At 30.1% G+C, this 20639-nt stretch overlaps 1 protein-coding gene across 7 annotated transcripts in view; it reads right to left on the bottom strand.

Moving 5' to 3' along the window:
- Positions 1-483: 483 nt before the first annotated feature.
- LOC134692825 (uncharacterized) overlaps positions 484-20639 on the bottom strand; it is a 55835-nt gene continuing 35679 nt past the window's right edge. For 5 of the 7 annotated variants that reach the window (XM_063553402.1, XM_063553407.1, XM_063553404.1 and 2 more), the window contains 9 exons: positions 16533-16685; positions 15544-15745; positions 14743-14832; positions 14093-14259; positions 13022-13069; positions 10860-11048; positions 10204-10283; positions 9680-9784; positions 484-6052 (listed from right to left, as the gene is read on the bottom strand). In XM_063553402.1, coding sequence (XP_063409472.1) covers positions 5880-6052; positions 9680-9784; positions 10204-10283; positions 10860-11048; positions 13022-13069; positions 14093-14259; positions 14743-14832; positions 15544-15745; positions 16533-16685 — 1207 coding nt within the window. In that variant the 3' untranslated portion in view covers positions 484-5879. Of the gene's footprint in view, positions 6053-9679; positions 9785-10203; positions 10284-10859; positions 11049-12504; positions 12529-13021; positions 13070-14092; positions 14260-14742; positions 14833-15543; positions 15746-16532; positions 16686-20639 lie in introns of all 7 variants that reach the window. The other 2 variants (XM_063553408.1, XM_063553409.1) reach the window with 2 other exon arrangements.

Raw genomic sequence — 20639 nt, 5'->3', positions numbered from 1 at the left:
GTGCGAAAAACAAGAAAATGCTTATTTGGGCCCTTTTTGGCCCATAATTCCTAAAATGTAGGGATCAAAACTCCCAAAATCAATCCCAGCCTTCCTTTTGTGGTCATAAACCTTGTGTTAAAATTTCATAGATTTCTATTCACTTTTACTTAAGTAAGAGTGCGAAAACTAAAAGTATTCGGACGACGACGACGACAACGACGCAGCCAACGTGATAGCAATATACGACAAAATTTTTTTCAAATTTTGCGGTCGTATAAAAAAACAATCTGTAGAATAACAATCATTTTAGCGAAAATGGCTTATCACAAAGAACGAAAATAACCCATTAGGCCCTCATTATTAGTACAGGGTTAATGAAGAGCTTACAGTCAGCAGACTCGTAACTGTATTCAGTTTATCAACAGCATCAAGCAGTAAACCATTTTAGCATTACAGTAGATACCATGACACCAAAACAGAAGTAAACGTTGAAAAGAATAATTCAATAAGTATAATATTTTATTGCAAAATTGAAATGAAAAATTCACAAATGTTTCATAAATAGAGCAAAATAACAATTTACAGTTCAGATGAAGATAGTGAAATAAGTTTCTACTGCAGGTTTTAAATGATGCTATAATATCTAGATATCAGAAGAGTATGAAATGAGGCTCAAAATAAACATTTGGAGCAGTAAATATGGTACTGCTAATATTATTTAAAATGAACGATAAATTTTAATTGTTCTACGATAAAAAATTGCAGTTTTTGAACTCATCAGCTGGATGGCAATAGTTAAACATCTGATATGTAATAGCAAATTATAGTAATACACAAATACATGGTACGCAAAGCGGAATGTCAAATAACCATTTGTTGTAACATGGCATAACAAAGTGGTAGTACCTTTGAATAACCTTGACAAAAAGGCATAAGTACAAACACATTTTCATTGTTGTAAACCAAATGTAAAATATTTGAACTTGTAATGGTAACAAATTTTGAAAATTAATTTGTTAGGATGTTATCAGCCATTTATCAGTGTATCAAAGTTAGTATTTTAGATGTCTTAAAATGTAGGCTCCTGTATATATAAATCTCAGTAGCATGGGTTCGAATCTCGGCGTGGGAAGAACAAAAAATTTGCGAAAGCAAATTTACAGATCTAACATTGTTGGGTTGATGTTTAGACGAGTTGTATATATATATACAAATGTATATAGTTTTCTTTATATTAGACAACAAGGAAAAGTAAATTTCTATTTTGTGTTTTATTTCAGCCACTTTTATAGATTTCAAAGATACATAACGAAGTTAAACATTCTTATACAAAAATGTTTAATAGCATGTGTACAAAAGCTTCTGTGTAACTGGGTTATAATCTTTCTTGCTATTATTGTATTGACTAAAATACGTATAATTCAAGCTAGATTACATTTAGCAATAAATATTCTTATATTCTATAAAATGTTCTATGATGCATGATTTATAGTAAATGAAAATGGTCAGTTTTTTGTTTTCCTACTTGATTTGATAGAGTGAAGAAACATTTGATTGGTCAAACACTTCTCAAGTATTCAAGTTAAAATATTCAATATTGCACATAGTTGTATTAGTTGAAACATTAATTTCTATCTATTTATAGAGTTTTTATCACATACTTAATGAAAATATGCTGAATTTTACAAATGTAACCCTGAACTAAGCAGCCCTATGGCTAATATATGCCTTATTCAAGAACTCTGATTTCTTCTAGTAGTAATTGATATACCATACCTAATAACATTTTCAAATAAAAAAATATTGAATACCACAAATCCTGGGAAATTTGGAATATGCACGGGTCCTGTTAAAAGTGATATCAATAAAAGAGAAAACCAAGTAGCCAATTTCAATGACAAGCTCTCTCAAGGCTTCAATTTTGAAAAGAAGTTTGATGAATTTGATAGACTAATAAGACTTTTAATGATTTACTAATCAATTTTTAGCATTATTATGAACATATAGGACCATAATAGTTTACATATATCGTATGTACAATCATAATCGAGGAATGATAATCTTAACAGAACAAAATCGTGGCTAAAAGCATCAACAAAACACCACATGACAGAGATCAATCACATATCACATGACATTTAGATCAATCAAATATCATGTGATGTAGATCAATCACATATCACATGACACAGATCAAACTATATCACATGACACAGATCAATCACATGACATTTAGATCAATCACATATCACATGACACATATCAATCACATATCACATGATACAGATCGAACCATATCAAATGACAAAGATCATCACATATCACATGACATTAGATCAATCACATATCACACGACATAGATCAATCACATACCATATGATAAAGACCAATCACACATCACATGACATAAGATCAATCACATATCATTAGATCAATCCCATATCACATGACATTAGATCAATCACATGACATAGATCAATCACATATCACATGAGATTAGATCAACCACATGTCACATGACATAAATCAATCACACATCACATGACATAAGATCAATCACATATCATGACATAGATCAATCACATATCACGACATTAGATCAACCACATGTCACATGACATAAATCAATCACATATCACATGACATATACTTATTTTACATATTGCAAGTTTAGGAATAAAAAGGATGATCATAAAAAACAATGATATAACAACAGCAACAAAAAGTAAAACAACATTTGACACATGGGAAAATGAAAGTAGTTTTACAAACTGTAACAACAGAGAAATGTATACTATATGTAATGGACTATTGACTAAATTAGATTAGCCGAATTAATCGTACAATGAACCACTTAGGGCTATTCCAGAAATACTATAATGCACTATAATTCTCAATTAAAATTGTCTGGGTGGCTGGTGCTGACAAAAACTGCCTTTCAACTGTTTTTGACAGGAATGTATCAAACTTGAAAGTTATCTATTAGAGGTTAAGAATCATGTCTTTACATGTTATATAATTAACATTGCAACAGGACCAATATCGAGGTAATTATTTTGAAAGATGAAATGTTGATTAATTTAAGGTAAACCAGTCTGATCACATTGGTAAGAATAATCTTAAAATCTTAAATTCAATTTGTTTTCTAGATTACACTTTAAAACACAGAAAACACTTTAATTATACATTCTTAAACTAACAAACATTGGAATTCTACAAAAACAAGTAAAATAAATAGGATAGTCCAATACATATAGTAGTATATTAAATGACAACAATAATTTATACAAATTGTATTTACACATATCTAATCTTGTTTTCAATTGTTTGTTTTATACAAGCTCAATGCATATGATGCCAATAATTACCTTAAATGCAATAATGCATTGATATTTGAAGCTTTATACCTAAATGCAATAATATGAGCTGTGATGAATATGAGAATAAATATCAATATATCTGTTATGGAGGCAAATTTAGAGGGTATCCCAGAAGGCACCCCCTCCTTCTGTGGAAAAAATTGGGTTGATTATATAATGAATCACTGAAGAATGACCGGAGTCAGTCAGTGTGTCCCCCTTATAAGAATTTCTGAATCCACAACTGTGTTTACATATATTGAAAAAATCTCTTCAGAAATTTTGTAACTGTTTTAAAATTGAGGTAATAAAAAAGAACCTTATAAAACATACAAAAATTCTTCTTTTACTTCGTATTCTGATATTTCAAAATCAATTATAAATGTACATGTATACGATCACTTGCATAAGGTCAATTTCTATACAATGTAGTTCACATTAAAATGATCAATTTATTGATACATGTATTATAAATGCAGCCATACAGCAATTATGAATTGGGATGATAAAGTTTCCTATATACAATATTGTACTTGGATGATAAGTTTAGTTATAATGTAGCATTAGTTAAGAGATAAACCATTTGTATACCTCATAACAGTAAATGCAGAAGCTTTGGAATGGTCAAAACTGACAAATACACACCATGTAAAAATCACTGATCAACAGTTTGGTCTGTATTAATAAAATATAATTGCTCCCAATATAATAATGTGCCCATTTGTTTCTAGACTATGTATCTTCTTAGTTAGAGAGTATACATATATGTTCCTCTTTAATTCACAACCAGTTTTATAATCCTTTACACAAAAAGAAATGAACAAAATAGAATACATTCTTGAAAGTTTACAGTTTATTTCCAAATGCTTGTAGAGTAAAACTTTGGTAGGCGTTCTTGCTCTGTTTGTATAAAACTTATTCAAGCTTTGACATCTTCAAACAATGTTTGTAATAACTTTATGCATATTTTAACCTGTATATATCATATCTAAATTTGATTGAATGTTATCCTAATTTCAATTAATTGTACAACATACAAACAAATCAACAAGCTAACCAAAGTCTTGCTCTTCATGCATTAGGAAATTAGCTGTAACATCCAATGGTATATGAGTTGTCTCTTAATTACTTATCATTGATATGAAAATACTAGCAATATCATTTTGGAGGTCTTCTATTTCAAGATATGTAAAAACAAACTCATAATAACAAAAAATATGTGACCAGATATAAATATATAAGCACCATGATATGTTACAACAAAATATCATTTCTTGAGTATAAAAAATTATAACACAAAGATTTACTCTAAAATATGTCCGTTGTCCTATGCAATGGTGAATGCTCAGAAATATGATGATATTGAATATTCAACTCTCATGTTTTAACTGTACAATCTAAATAGAAAAAAGCAAAATATTCACAATATTTTGTACCCCTGGACACAAATTATTGCTATTTTAAATAAGTCCTTATTCAAACTTCTGTAAAAAAAGTTTCCAGATACTGTTACCCTAAAGGCTAAACAAGGAACCATCAACAAAATATTGTAATACATTATTACTTATATCATTTGCACAGAAAGCATGTTTAAATTATATGAAATGATTTACACATTAATAATTCATTAAGCTTTTACGTTTCAAGGTTAAGCAATACATATACCCATATTTCAATATTACAAAGATACTAAATCATACTGTTAACATATTTATATTCTTTTATTCCATTATTGAATGTTTCTGCTCAGTTAATTGGTTTTCAAAATTGTGGTTTAAATTTCCTAAAATTGAAAACAATGGAAATTATGCTAGGTTTTGATTAACTTCTTAATAAATAAACAAGAGCATCTGAAGAGTGTGAATTACTCATCATTTAAAAAAAACATTTTAAAGATGTAAAGGTTCCATTGGTTAGTAAATCATAATAGATCTGTATAAAATGGTCCAACATATGGCACTATGAGAATATAAAACAGTAGTCTTTTAAATTTTCTTTTTATGGAGCATTATTCTACAAATATAAGATATTCCAAACATAGTAAAATTCAAAAATTTTATAAAACCAAATAAAATAAATTGTTTAACAAGTCTAGATAAATAAATTTAAAATAAACTTTAAAAAAAAACCAAATGCACATTTTTCTTTAATCAAACAGATTTCGATGTAACACAATTTTATATTCAATAAAGATCACAAATTAAAACTGCAAAAGCTAATACAATAATTCCACATTTTTCATAATTTATCCTTAAAATTGTTTAGAAGTTACCTTGTTTTCTGTCAATGAAATACAAAAGGGTAATCAGGTTTAGCCAACACCTATACAATTTATCTTTTATTATGCATTAGCCTTATCTCTAAATATCATTTCAAATTTGATAGTGCTTTTCAACGCAAAAGCCGTGAAAATCTTAATTCAAATGTTAAAAGTATTACAGAAACTGAACTGGTACTTAACAGATCATATACTGATACTGGATCAATCTCATATATATGAAGTATCAGATAAGACACTATCTTTACAATATTTCTTAATTATGCTTTTGAAACCATGTTATTGTAAGAAGAATATTCCTCTGAAGCAGCTAGCAGTCTATATCTTAATCTCAGATTTCTGGCTCGGACATGAGAGTTGACGATCTCCTCTGTACAGTTGGCAGGGAACCAGCCCCTTTCTCCATCTCTGATTCTCTCCCCTTCATACCAACCTGTCAAACATAAATACAATTCATTAAACTGTAATGATAATAGGAATTGTTATGATTACCAATGGGACAGATGTTCACCAGAGACCAAAGGATGAGAATGGAAACAACTAGAGGGCACAGGATGGCCCCATAATCATTTATACCATAAAGGGAGGTATAAAAGACCTGCAATGACAACTTGAAGTTTTCTTCTAGTTTAAAGTTATATTGTTAGGAATTGAGCACTACATCCTCATGACAATGATCATATTTGAACTGCAAAAATTCTAAATGATAAAGGAAATATTTTAAAACATCATAAATTAAAATGAAAGTGAGTCGTAAAACAGTTCTCGGCCATAAGGCAACTGTATACCAGATACAGATTATCAAACTCGTATAATTTTGGCAATATAAAGCTTAAAAACAAAAAGATCATTCTACTACCAGAGTAGCATCCAAATTTCTTACATTTTGTGACATTCAGCAGAGGAAATGAAATAAAGTTGTGATTTAAGCATGAAATTAAAAGTTGTTTGGCTTGAAGAATGCAATTTCAGCTATTTGCACAGAACACTTTACATATTCCTTCAGTCTTTATTTTCTAGTTTCAGAATTATACAGTCTGGACTGTAAAGATTTAGTGCTGATAGATTTTAAGTTTCCCCTGAGATTTGTAAGTTTATCACAAAAAACCACCACACATTGCCGTTTATCATCTCAAAACCATTTGTGCACCATAATCTAAATAAGCACACTACAGTTTTCTACTAATATATTTAAGCTGGAACTGAAAGTAATAAGAGGAACATAAATATAAGCGTTAGTTAAGATTTAAGAGATGCTATTCTGTACACTAAATAGAAATTTTCTTGTACATATGTGTAGTAGTAAAAGAAATTATAACACTCAAAAACTTATTCGAACATAATTATCACACTTTTATTCATATTGAGAATGACCAGATTCATTCATACATGAATATTATGATATACTAGTTTTTCCTGTATTGTTGACTTTTAAATTAGTGACTCCACGGAGCCTAAAACATTCAGTTGGCAAAATTATGACATATTTTTATTATGTATAAAACCAGGATTTCTATTTCAGATATGAACCCTTATAATCCTAATTCTTTCTCCAAGTCTCCATTTTAAGGTTTTTAAAAGCTTTGTTTTCAACATAAAAAAAATAAATGTTGAAATTAATTATGTACTTTTGAGAAAATCACAAAACAGAAACAAACAGATCGGCTATAAACAACAAACAAAAGCAATATAAGAAGTCTTGCTGCTCTGGATAATTGTGATATATAAATTTGGCAATTAGTGAGTACATGTATTGTGATGTGAGGGGTAAACTTCGTTGAGATATTATATACATCATAACACATTTAATATGAAACTGTTCAACTTCTTACACAACAAAGAAATCACATCAGTGATTATTTATGGTTAAAAAAGCAATAGAAAATACAACATGTTTATGACACCCACTAGCCAGGAACCTTGGTGTAACAGCAATAGAAAGTACAAAATGTACTGACAGATAGATATTCGAGTAGAACACTGATGACATTTCTTATTGTGATCCAGAAACATTGACATCTCTGGGGTTTAAAATAGAGTAAAACTTATATCAAACAACACATACATACCCATTAATGTTATTTCAAGCAATTTTAATAGTGAATCAGCTAAACCTGTTGTAAACATGTGTTTAAAATCTATACAGTTAACACACACCCACTATGCATCAAAATATTAGGCTTAAGTAACAAACATTATGTTAAAATCCTTTTTCAACTTTTAATGATCACAACCCATTCTACTCCATATAAAAAACTATAGTAAAACCCTTATGAAAGCAAGTTTGGCTGTGATGAGTGAAAGCAGTGAGTATACCTTCTGAATATTCTGAAAACAGTACATTTTAAATAGATATTAATAATTATTACAAATAAGACATCTTCATTTTTAATATCTTGTATTTCTTTCTTGAAATATATCCATTTTCTTTTCGATTCAATTAAAATGAAATCAAAGTGCTTGTGATCACTGAGGGGTAAATATTGCATTCATTTAGTACTTGTTGAAACTTAAAATTAAACATTGAAAATTTGCAATGTATTTTAGCATTGGGGAAGGCTGCTACTATGAATTGTAAATAATCGTTGTTGTTTCAAAAACAATTATGTATAAAGGAAGATAACTCCAACTTTAAATATGACTTTCAAAATGACATAACTGTAATTTTTTGGACCGATACTAGATTCATACACCACTCACAATCTGCCCCATTTTCTTGAAAAGTATACACATGAAAATCATTTTGTAACTCGAGTATCTAAGTATTTAGTTCAGTGATGAATTTCTTGAAATTTTCGTAGGTAGGATTGTATAGAATGTTATGTTCAATGCACTATGTTTTGTGGACTTTTAAAGTTGTGATAAAATATGAAAAATTGAAAACTTTCAAAGTCAATAAAAGGGCTTGATTGCATAAATGTCAAAAAGTAATGACAAAGGGCTTAAACTTCAGACTTTTTTACCAAATTTTACTCTTGATTTACCAATTTTCCTGTGTATCAATATCTATACAAAAAAAGAAGATGTGGTATGATTGCCAATGTGACAACACTCCACAAGAGACCAAATGACACAAAAATTAACATCCATGGGTCACTGTGCGGCCTTCAACAATAGGCAAAGCCCATATTGCATAGTCAGCGAAAAAGGCCCCCCAATGACAAATTTTAAAAATTCAAACAAGAAAAGAAACGGCCTTATTTATGTACAAATAAATGAACGAAAAACAAATATGTTACACATTAACAATCGACAACCACTAAATATCATTTTAAATGATGGTAATTTCCTTATCACATAAAATAAACATGAAGATAATAAATTACCTTGTACAAAAATGCTTAAACAACTATTCATTTCAGAATTTCCAGTATTGTCAAAAGAACAAAACAATTTCTTTCATTATAATTTCTAAAATCAAAATACAGGCTTATTTTTCTTTCATCACTTTTAGTCTCAGAAATGACCCAACATTCATATTTGAATCAATTGATTTAAAAGGTATCATATATTGATTATATTCCTAAAGCCAAAATGCAACCTTTTTTAAATATGCAGTAACTTTTAAGATAGTATCACCTGGTTTAGACAACTTAAGCCTCTGTTGAGGGATTTTCAGTGTAGAGGCCATTAAAGCAGAAGGTTAATGGGGTATTGTACTCACTGCTACTGTGGTCAGCTGGGCAGTCTAAATGGTCAATTAACATTATTTAAAAGTGGCGATATCTTTGCCTCAGTAATGCAAAAGTATTTTTCTTCACATGGTGTCAGAGCAAAGAAGCCATTGAGTGAGAGGAGGTACAAATATATCTAAATGATTATTTTGACAAGAAAATTGACAGCTTTCAGATAATATAGTTTCTCTGAAAAGTTGTCATGAAAATTCCTCTGTCAAAAAAATTTGATAACACCTAATGTCTAATGGTATATAAAAGCCATTCCTAAACAAAAAAATAGCAAAACATGCATATTTATAGTATTAACATGCAATGACTTCTTATGAATATAACATTTCCACCAGTAAAATTCATTGCATTTTAACATCTCTCAATTAACTTACCATCAGCCATTTTCTTGAACACATTGACGACATCTGATTCCTCTAACGTTAACTCGTCTGGTTCTGTAGATATATACTTCCTTGTACACTGTACTTGGGGACAATCTACAAATAAGTCAATAAGGGATGTTAGTAGTTCAAGTCATGATTTTATTTCTGCTTCCTATTGTCCTCTTTTGGATTGAAACCATAAAAGCTTTCATAAAAGTGTAAGGTTTGGAGAAATACTTTTATTGAACTGTGAATATACCAAGAAAGTCAGTCATTTAGTTTTAATCTGTCTTTGTTGACCTATCCCTTTATCATGTCTTGCTGATCTTTTATACTGTTTACAATTTATCTTTATCTTCTTTAACAGTTTTTGTCCAAAATGCAAAAGAGTTTAAAAATAGTCATGGAAAGGCTAACACATTTGGCTATTTGACCTATATGTAGATCTTGTTTAGCTGATAGTTTTTGGAATTTGTAAAGCCAGTCAAGGTTGTTTAACACTTCCATCAGTTAGTACTATATCATTTACTTACCCCACTCTTCATATATCTTTTCATTGTCTGTTTCCTTGGTAACAGGACTTAAGGCATCTATCCATCTAGATTTGTCACTCCTGCACAAAGTAATACAAACATTTTGATATCTTTAAACTTCTATCTTTGAATATTTATATCAAAACAGATGTTTAAAATCAGCAGTTTCTAACAGGAATGACATAATTTGCAAAATCAAATTCAAGTTTAATAAATCCTATTAGAAGTCTGACAATTTAGCCACCTTGACTTACTTTAAATGGGCAGAAAGAATGTTTTAAATTCTGTGGAAGACCTTGCCTTATAAAAAATAATTTATTATACATTTTACCCTTGCATTTTGATTTAAGCAAAAGTGGGCATGTATAACAATGTATCAAATGCAAATAACAATTTTAAAACTAAATTCACAAAGCAGAATTCTGGTAAAGATGGAATCATCAGACCAGTACTTTCAGAGATTAACAAAAAATATGACAATAGACAGACAGGATCCAAGTGACAAACCTTTAAAGAAGTGGGTTGATAATTTCATTGTAGATCTGAATTTGCTGATAAAATTAACAGATATTTTTTAAAAAGATATATTACCACAGTGTTTAATTTTTATCAATATTATCTTTTCTCAAAAAGTCTCTATTATAACATAAACTTACGGTGATTTACAAGTCAATACTAATTCCACTTGTCTGTGTTCGTAATTCTCTAGCAGTACAACAACAAATATGTTTTTACACCCACTGGGTGCCCCCTGAGGAAGATGGCGTGATTTGTCTGTGTGGTCTACGTTCTCAACATGGAGGGCATTACGTAATGCATAGTCTGTCACCACATACTGGTTATTGCTGGAATAATGTTAAAAGACTGGTTATTGCTGGAATAATGTTAAAAGATAGATATAGAAAATGATACTTTACATACTGTATTGCAGGTTATTTTGGCAGGTGTAAAATTTCATGATTTCCATTAAATAATTAAGGTATCCAAATATATTTGCATATACACTTTTAATTTAGCAGAATTTATTTTGTTGATTTTGTTTTATCTGGAAAAAATTTACACCCTGCGAAAATAACCTGCTATATAGTATAACAAAAATGACTAAATGATGAACTGCAATAAGATAATGAAGCAGAGAATAATATTATACATGTGTGTGTGTGTAAAAAATATACAAATTAATGATATTAAGCATGGACTTGAAAATGTGAATGTGAAATATAAAAATATATGTTATTTCCCAAATGTGCTGAAACCTTTAATCAGAGATTATAGTTAGCATGTGGTTAAGGTGTAACTGATTATTCTTGAATAAAGTTTTATACTGTTAGTGTTTCATAAGTCAGTATTATGGCTGGATACTAATTGTTTTATGTGTAAATATTATAATTGTTGTAGATGGTTTATGGCAACCCGTATGTGACACTTTAATAAATAATTTAATTTTTTTTAATTTTTATTATTTTTTAAAGAATTGATGTATTAATAATTATGATTAGCATTCAAGATGAAGTTCCCTGAAGTAATTTGGAGATAATTTTTCATGAAAATGAATTGTTTTACATTGTTATTTAGGGGCCTTTTACAGCTGATTATGCAGTATCGGCTTTGTTCATTGTTGAAAGCCGTAGGGTGACCTATAGTTATTAATTTCTGTGTAATTTTGGTCTCTTGTTGAGAGTTGTTTCATTGGCAATCATACCACATCTTCTTTTTAATATAGATTTATAATCATCTTAAAAATAATCAACTTTTTCAAATGATATGACTTTTGGTTTTTGTTTCAGAAGAATTTAAGACAGATTAGAATTATGAATTTTATTTGTAGAAATAATGAAGAAATATGAATACATGCAATGACAGATTTCGTTGCCATTAGTAAACAAGTTGTTTAGAAATTCATTGCTTTCATAGTTCAGAACAGAGTTAACCCATGCAATGCAGTTAGCAAATAACTTTTCAAAATATTTCAATACTGACTGCTTTAAGGAAAACAAATGTTATATATTGATTTGTCATAGCTTGATCATATTATAATCATATAAATCAGGGATATCATTCTTATCATACAAATCAGGGATATCATTCTTATCATTCAAATCAGGGATATCATTCTTATCATACAAATCAGGGATATCATTCTTATCATACAAATCAGGGATATTATTATTCAAGAGAGATTATTCAATAATAAATTAGTCCAGGATGGCAAATTTCAGTCAAAACAAAATTCTTGCAAATGTACAAATCAACAGACAAAATATTTAGATATGTTAGTTAGACCTATTTCATTTTACTTACAGTTTGTTAAATAATTCACATTTTCTAAAAGCAAGCACAGTTTTTCAAATATTCATTTTTAATTCAGTTGTTAGTATGTTTTCACAGTATCCTTGAAACAACAAGCTTCTTCAATCACACTCATACCAAAAGTTTAAACATTGTACAAATAACGAAAACTGCAGGCATCACTGGTGAGATAGTAATTCTCACAAAAAAAGCTGCAATCAAGTCTAATATGTTTGAAAGATTTTAAACTGTGCATAACATTGTATTTTTTACAAATATAACATTTGCTATAAATTGAAAAAAATTCCACACGTTAATTAGCACTTTCTGAATTGTAAATGGTAATTTCAGTATTTGTGAATCAAAGTTTAAATATTCAAGCATATAAATATCACTTGATATTGCAGGTATTTGATTGTTATGAGAACTACTTTCTTTCCAGTAATAAGTCATAGAAACCTACACAGTAATGTAGAAAATGCAGGGAGAACCAAATGATATAGTTCACAATGCAGGGGGGACTACTTACAACAATAAATTTAAATTCTGTGGTGTGAAAGGATAGGAAAATCTAACTCTGAAATTATGGATATTTATGATAATTATTGGATGTGTATATGTTAAAGCTTGGTGAATATGTGAAAAAAATACATATTGTAAATGGATGCTGCTACCAAGAACCAGTTAAAACCAGTTTTGTTTTTAAATATTCTTCAACAGGGTTGAGTTCAATATCAAAGAAGCTACGTAGCCGCTATCAATTTCTATGTTACAACTAGTCTATAGCTACATGTTCAATAGTCAAAATCTAAGTAGCACTATGTAGCTGCTAGGATATTGAATACGGCCCAGAATGGGTATCTGATGAGTTTATCACTTATGAATCCTATCAAATCATGGCTTCTAAGACAGTAGTATTTGCTGGTAATGCCCTGCAAATTTCATTTCTGTCTGCATGAGATCTGTTGACAATTGTGTGGGCTTTTAAATAATACCAGTACCTTTTCTAAAATTGTTGACATCCATAAGCATTGACCTCATGTCCCAACCGACTGAACTTCCAACAATGTGTTATAATGTGTCAACTAACTATAAATGTTCCAACTTAAGTTAGTTGTAATTACCATGACGAAAAATAAGGTTATTTTTTGGACAGAATATGAAATTAGACAGAACTCAAGTAGCAAGTATCTTAAGAAAGATACATTGGTGCATTTTCATATCACTTCTAATAAAGACTCTGTGTTTTTGAGGTGGGTTTAATATCACCTCTCTTGAAATATCCATTTTATTAAATTGTTCTCTTTCAAATTGTAACCTCAGGGCAGTTGCATGTTAAATAACCCTTCAAAGTTTGCAATAAAAGTAAATGTTCCTTTTCTGTATTTTTTCAAATTAGAATATCAGATGTCTTTCATGTCATTTTGATGTCGATTATATGTACTACATATATTATGAAATGTTAATGTTATCTAATTATTTAACTTTTGGTGATGTTCAAGTACTTTGACTTAAAATAAATGATTAAACATGTGTTTATTTATGATTAAACATGTGTTTATTTAGAGTTGATTTGTTATCTCCCTTTACAACAACTTACCCTTTCTTTTTACTGACTAATAATAAATCACTAAATAAGTACAGGTAAATGGATTGTTTACTGGGTTTCCCTTTACCAAAGGGGAGACGACTTGATGTCTCTGTTACTAGTCTCGTTAGCTCCCCTTGTTTGACCAGATATCTTGAAGCTGATATCAAAGGAATTTCCTAAAATAAAAAATTAGACAATATTTAAAAAATCTCATTGCTTATCATTTTGTTATGGGATGTAACAATCATAAAATGACAAAGAAAAAAGAGATGCAGATTATGCCTCAAACATTATGAATGCTGGTAGGTTTCTTGTTTGGAAAAATGTATCTTTGATCATACTTTACAACTGTTTGAAAAAGGTCAGAAAAATGTATTACATTCATTCTGTATTCTATCTAAAAGTATCTTATTATGGCAGTTCTTTTTAACTTATTTGTTATGTTTAATAATTTATCTTGACCTTGAACTTTAAGTTCTGTACAATTAATTATAGTTTTAATGTTTTGATGTCTTACCTTGACCTAACATCCAAGTTTTGTACATATAAAAAGAAGATGTGGTGTCCTATCTTAACCTTCAACTCATAAGTTCTGTACAACTTTTTACAGTTGTAATGTTTGATCTCTAACCTTCACCTTGTAATATTTAATATCTTACCTTGACCTTGAACTCTAAGTTCTGTACCACTAAACACATTTGTTCAGTTTGTTGCATTCTTCTGGCTCCTTCATTACATTTTTTCACAACCTGGAACATTACATAAATGTTTAGAATTACCTCAAATAATAATACTTTTATTTTGTTTTTTATCTTGAGCCACACCTAAAATAAAGTGATTCATGGGGTTTTCAACGGAATCATTGTAAAACAAATCTATATTTGGCTAGGTTATAATCCACTGTAATGCCAGCTCTCAATTCTATATTTTCCAAAGTTAATACAATTTTTTTACTGTACTGAAGACCTTTTTGAAACTGAAAAACTAATTGAACAAGAATGTGTCCATAGTACATTGATGATTCACTCGCATTATCTTTTTCTATGTTCAATGGATCGTAAAATTGATAAAAACTCTAATTTGGCATTAGAGAGAGAAAGATTAAATCATAGGGAACATGTGTACTAAAGTTGATTGGACTTCAACCTCATCAAAAACTACCTTGATTGAAAACTTTAACCTAAAGCAGGAAAGATGGACGAATAGACCAAAGGAAGCACAGACCAAAAAACATAATGCTCCTAGGAAGGGCATAAAAAGTTTAACCAGATGCTGGACAGACGGACGAATGGACCACAAAAGGACACACTGACTAAAAAATTATAATGCCCCAAGGTGGAGCATAAAAATGTTGTAAAGAAAAATAATCTAAATAAAAGTTATCAAAAATAATACACTGTCCTTCATATGGATATAAAACACCTTTAAAGTGTTATGAAATTGTTTGTTATATCACTTACCCTACTAAGAGCATCTAATGCCCTGGAAGCAGATTTATGTCTCTCTGTCCCTGGAGACAGTCTATGACAAATTGCATCCACAAGAAGTGGTAATCGTGTTATCCTCTGCATCGGCAGTAACAGGAATGAAGTCATCGGTAAACCCTGACATTCAGGACTTCTCTCTATTCTTCTTAAGGCCTCATTAAATTCCTGTCGTTTGCTGTTATAAAGAAAATTTAGTAAACATTATTGTGAAATTTTTTTAAGCCATTGTCTTCTGGTATAATTTTTAGATAATTTGGTTGAGGCAAACTATAGTTAAGAGAACGGAACCAAAAATTCAGCAATTATATTTTATTTTGGGAATAACTATAGAACAGTTAAAGTGACAACACCAAAATTCAAACTTGATCTGTGTTTTGTGGTAATAAGCATGTTGAGGTATTTAGTTAGAGAATAGAAATGAAAAATTCTGAAATTTATCCATTTGTTAAGGGACATAACTCTAGAACAACATAATTGACGCCAACAAAATTCACACTTGATCTGTTAGGTTAATGGTTATAAGCATTGTGTATAAGTTTCTTCACCAAATAACAATTTTGGGAATTACAGACAAATTTTACATCAGTTCTTCCAGTGTTCTTTTTGAGAGGATCAATTGCAAAATTACAAAGAGAACTCATATTACTACAGAAACAAACTGTAACTTAAAGATGAAGAACAGCGCTGTTCCTTTGCTTCTTGAGTGTTTATTTTTAGCTGTGCATAGACTGATTTTGTGTCATAGATGGAAACCCCAAATCATTTGTTTTTATTTTGAAAACTGGTTCCCAGTACATTACAGCATCTCCAAGCTGAAAGACATTGGAACCAGATGAAATATTTTTAATATGAACTTCTTTCATAATGATGTTTAAGCACACAAATTTTCAATCGAATCTGATAACCCCCCTTGTGGACTGTTTTGCATGGTTTTATGGGAGACTGGGTGTTAATATACTTACACAAGTTCCTGAATAGCTCGTTCTTGGAATGTTTGGTTGGCACAGTAACATACGTAACATTCAAATTTATTTATACCATGTAGGTAAATAATATCACAGACATCAGACAATAAACAGGACTTCTGCCATCGGGCTTCTAAATCAGATAGAAAACTACAAATAAACAAGATAAATAGACATCAGACAATAAACAGGACTTCTGCCATCGGGCTTCTAAATCAGATAAAAAACTACAAATAAACAAGATAAATAGACATCAGACAATAAACAGGACTTCTGCCATCGGGCTTCTAAATCTGATAAAAAACTACAAAGAAACAAAATAAATAGACATCAGACAATAAACAGGACTTCTGCCATCGGGCTTCTAAATCAGATAAAAAACTACAAATAAACAAAATAAATAGACATCAGACAATAAACAGGACTTCTGCCATCGAGCTTCTAAATCTGATAAAAAACTACAAAGAAACAAGATAAATAGACATCAGACAATAAACAGGACTTCTGCCATCGAGCTTCTTAATCAGATAAAAAACTACAAATAAACAAAATAAATAGACATCAGACAATAAACAGGACTTCTGCCATCGAGCTTCTAAATCTGATAAAAAACTACAAAGAAACAAGATAAATAGACATCAGACAATAAACAGGACTTCTGCCATCGAGCTTCTAAATCAGATAAAAAACTACAAATAAACAAAATAAATAGACATCAGACAATAAACAGGACTTCTGCCATCGGGCTTCTAAATCTGATAAAAAACTACAAATAAACAAAATAAATAGACATCAGACAATAAACAGGACTTCTGCCATCGAGCTTCTAAATCTGATAGAAAACTACAAATAAACAAAATAAATAGACATCAGACAATAAACAGGACTTCTGCCATCGGGCTTCTAAATCAGATAAAAAACTACAAATAAACAAGATAAATAGACATCAGACAATAAACAGGACTTCTGCCATCGGGCTTCTAAATCTGATAAAAAACTACAAATAAACAAAATAAATAGACATCAGACAATAAACAGGACTTCTGCCATCGAGCTTCTAAATCTGATAAAAAACTACAAATAAACAAGATAAATAGACATCAGACAATAAACACGACTTCTGCCATCGAGCTTCTAAATCAGATAAAAAACTACAAAGAAACAAGATAAAAAGACATCAGACAATAAACAGGACTTCTGCCATCGAGCTTCTAAATCTGATAAAAAACTACAAATAAACAAAATAAATAGACATCAGACAATAAACAAGACTTCTGCCATCGAGCTTCTAAATCAGATAGAAAACTACAAATAAACAAGATAAATAGACATCAGACAATAAACAGGACTTCTGCCATCGGGCTTCTAAATCAGATAGAAAACTACAAATAAACAAGATAAACAGACATCAGACAATAAACATGACTTCTGCATCGAGCTTCTAAATCAGATAGAAAACTACAAATAAACAAGATAAATAGACATCAGACAATAAACAGGACTTCTGCCATCGGGCTTCTAAATCAGATAGAAAACTACAAATAAACAAAATAAATAGACATCAGACAATAAACAAGACTTCTGCCATCGAGCTTCTAAATCAGATAGAAAACTACAAATAAACAAGATAAATAGACATCAGACAATAAACAGGACTTCTGCCATCGGGCTTCTAAATCAGATAAAAAACTACAAATAAACAAGATAAATAGACATCAGACAATAAACAGGACTTCTGCCATCGAGCTTCTAAATCTGATAGAAAACTACAAATAAACAAGATAAATAGACATCAGACAATAAACAGGACTTCTGCCATCGAGCTTCTAAATCTGATAGAAAACTACAAATAAACAAGATAAATAGACATCAGACAATAAACAGGACTTCTGCCATCGGGCTTCTAAATCTGATAAAAAACTACAAATAAACAAAATAAATAGACATCAGACAATAAACAGGACTTCTGCCATCGGGCTTCTAAATCTGATAAAAAACTACAAATAAACAAGATAAATAGACGTCAGACAATAAACACGACTTCTGCCATCGGGCTTCTAAATCAGATAAAAAACTACAAATAAACAAGATAAATAGACGTCAGACAATAAACAGGACTTCTGCCATCGAGCTTCTAAATCAGATAGAAAACTACAAAGAAACAAAATAAATAGACATCAGACAATAAACAGGACTTCTGCCATCGGGCTTCTAAATCTGATAAAAAACTACAAAGAAACAAGATAAATAGACATCAGACAATAAACAAGACTTCTGCCATCGGGCTTCTAAATCTGATAAAAAACTACAAAGAAACAAAATAAATAGACATCAGACAATAAACAGGACTTCTGCCATCGGGCTTCTAAATCTGATAAAAAACTACAAATAAACAAAATAAATAGACATCAGACAATAAACAGGACTTCTGCCATCGGGCTTCTAAATCTGATAAAAAACTACAAATAAACAAAATAAATAGACATCAGACAATAAACAGGACTTCTGCCATCGAGCTTCTAAATCTGATAAAAAACTACAAATAAACAAAATAAATAGACATCAGACAATAAACAGGACTTCTGCCATCGAGCTTCTAAATCAGATAAAAAACTACAAATAAACAAGATAAATAGACGTCAGACAATAAACAGGACTTCTGCCATCGAGCTTCTAAATCAGATAGAAAACTACAAAGAAACAAAATAAATAGACATCAGACAATAAACAGGACTTCTGCCATCGGGCTTCTAAATCTGATAAAAAACTACAAAGAAACAAGATAAATAGACATCAGACAATAAACAAGACTTCTGCCATCGGGCTTCTAAATCTGATAAAAAACTACAAAGAAACAAAATAAATAGACATCAGACAATAAACAGGACTTCTGCCATCGGGCTTCTAAATCTGATAAAAAACTACAAATAAACAAAATAAATAGACATCAGACAATAAACAGGACTTCTGCCATCGGGCTTCTAAATCTGATAAAAAACTACAAATAAACAAAATAAATAGACATCAGACAATAAACAGGACTTCTGCCATCGAGCTTCTAAATCTGATAAAAAACTACAAATAAACAAAATAAATAGACATCAGACAATAAACAGGACTTCTGCCATCGGGCTTCTAAATCTGATAAAAAACTACAAATAAACAAAATAAATAGACGTCAGACAATAAACAGGACTTCTGCCATCGGGCTTCTAAATCAGATAGAAAACTACAAATAAACAAAATAAATAGACATCAGACAATAAACAGGACTTCTGCCATCGGGCTTCTAAATCAGATAAAAAACTACAAATAAACAAGATAAATAGACATCAGACAATAAACAGGACTTCTGCCATCGAGCTTCTAAATCAGATAAAAAACTACAAATAAACAAAATAAATAGACATCAGACAATAAACAGGACTTCTGCCATCGAGCTTCTAAATCAGATAAAAAACTACAAATAAACAAAATAAATAGACATCAGACAATAAACAAGACTTCTGCCATCGGGCTTCTAAATCAGATAAAAAACTACAAAGAAACAAAATAAATAGACATCAGACAATAAACAGGACTTCTGCCATCGGGCTTCTAAATCTGATAAAAAACTACAAATAAACAAAATAAATAGACGTCAGACAATAAACAGGACTTCTGCCATCGGGCTTCTAAATCAGATAGAAAACTACAAATAAACAAAATAAATAGACATCAGACAATAAACAGGACTTCTGCCATCGGGCTTCTAAATCTGATAAAAAACTACAAATAAACAAAATAAATAGACGTCAGACAATAAACAGGACTTCTGCCATCGGGCTTCTAAATCAGATAGAAAACTACAAATAAACAAAATAAATAGACATCAGACAATAAACAGGACTTCTGCCATCGGGCTTCTAAATCAGATAAAAAACTACAAATAAACAAGATAAATAGACATCAGACAATAAACAGGACTTCTGCCATCGAGCTTCTAAATCTGATAAAAAACTACAAATAAACAAGATAAATAGACATCAGACAATAAACAGGACTTCTGCCATCGAGCTTCTAAATCTGATAAAAAACTACAAATAAACAAAATAAATAGACATC

The sequence above is a fragment of the Mytilus trossulus genome, chromosome 12 (genome assembly GCF_036588685.1).
Source record: "Mytilus trossulus isolate FHL-02 chromosome 12, PNRI_Mtr1.1.1.hap1, whole genome shotgun sequence".
Classification (NCBI taxonomy): Eukaryota; Metazoa; Mollusca; class Bivalvia; order Mytilida; family Mytilidae; genus Mytilus; species Mytilus trossulus.
Note: the sequence above shows the minus strand (reverse complement) of the source record. Positions and strands in the feature narration are given on the sequence as shown.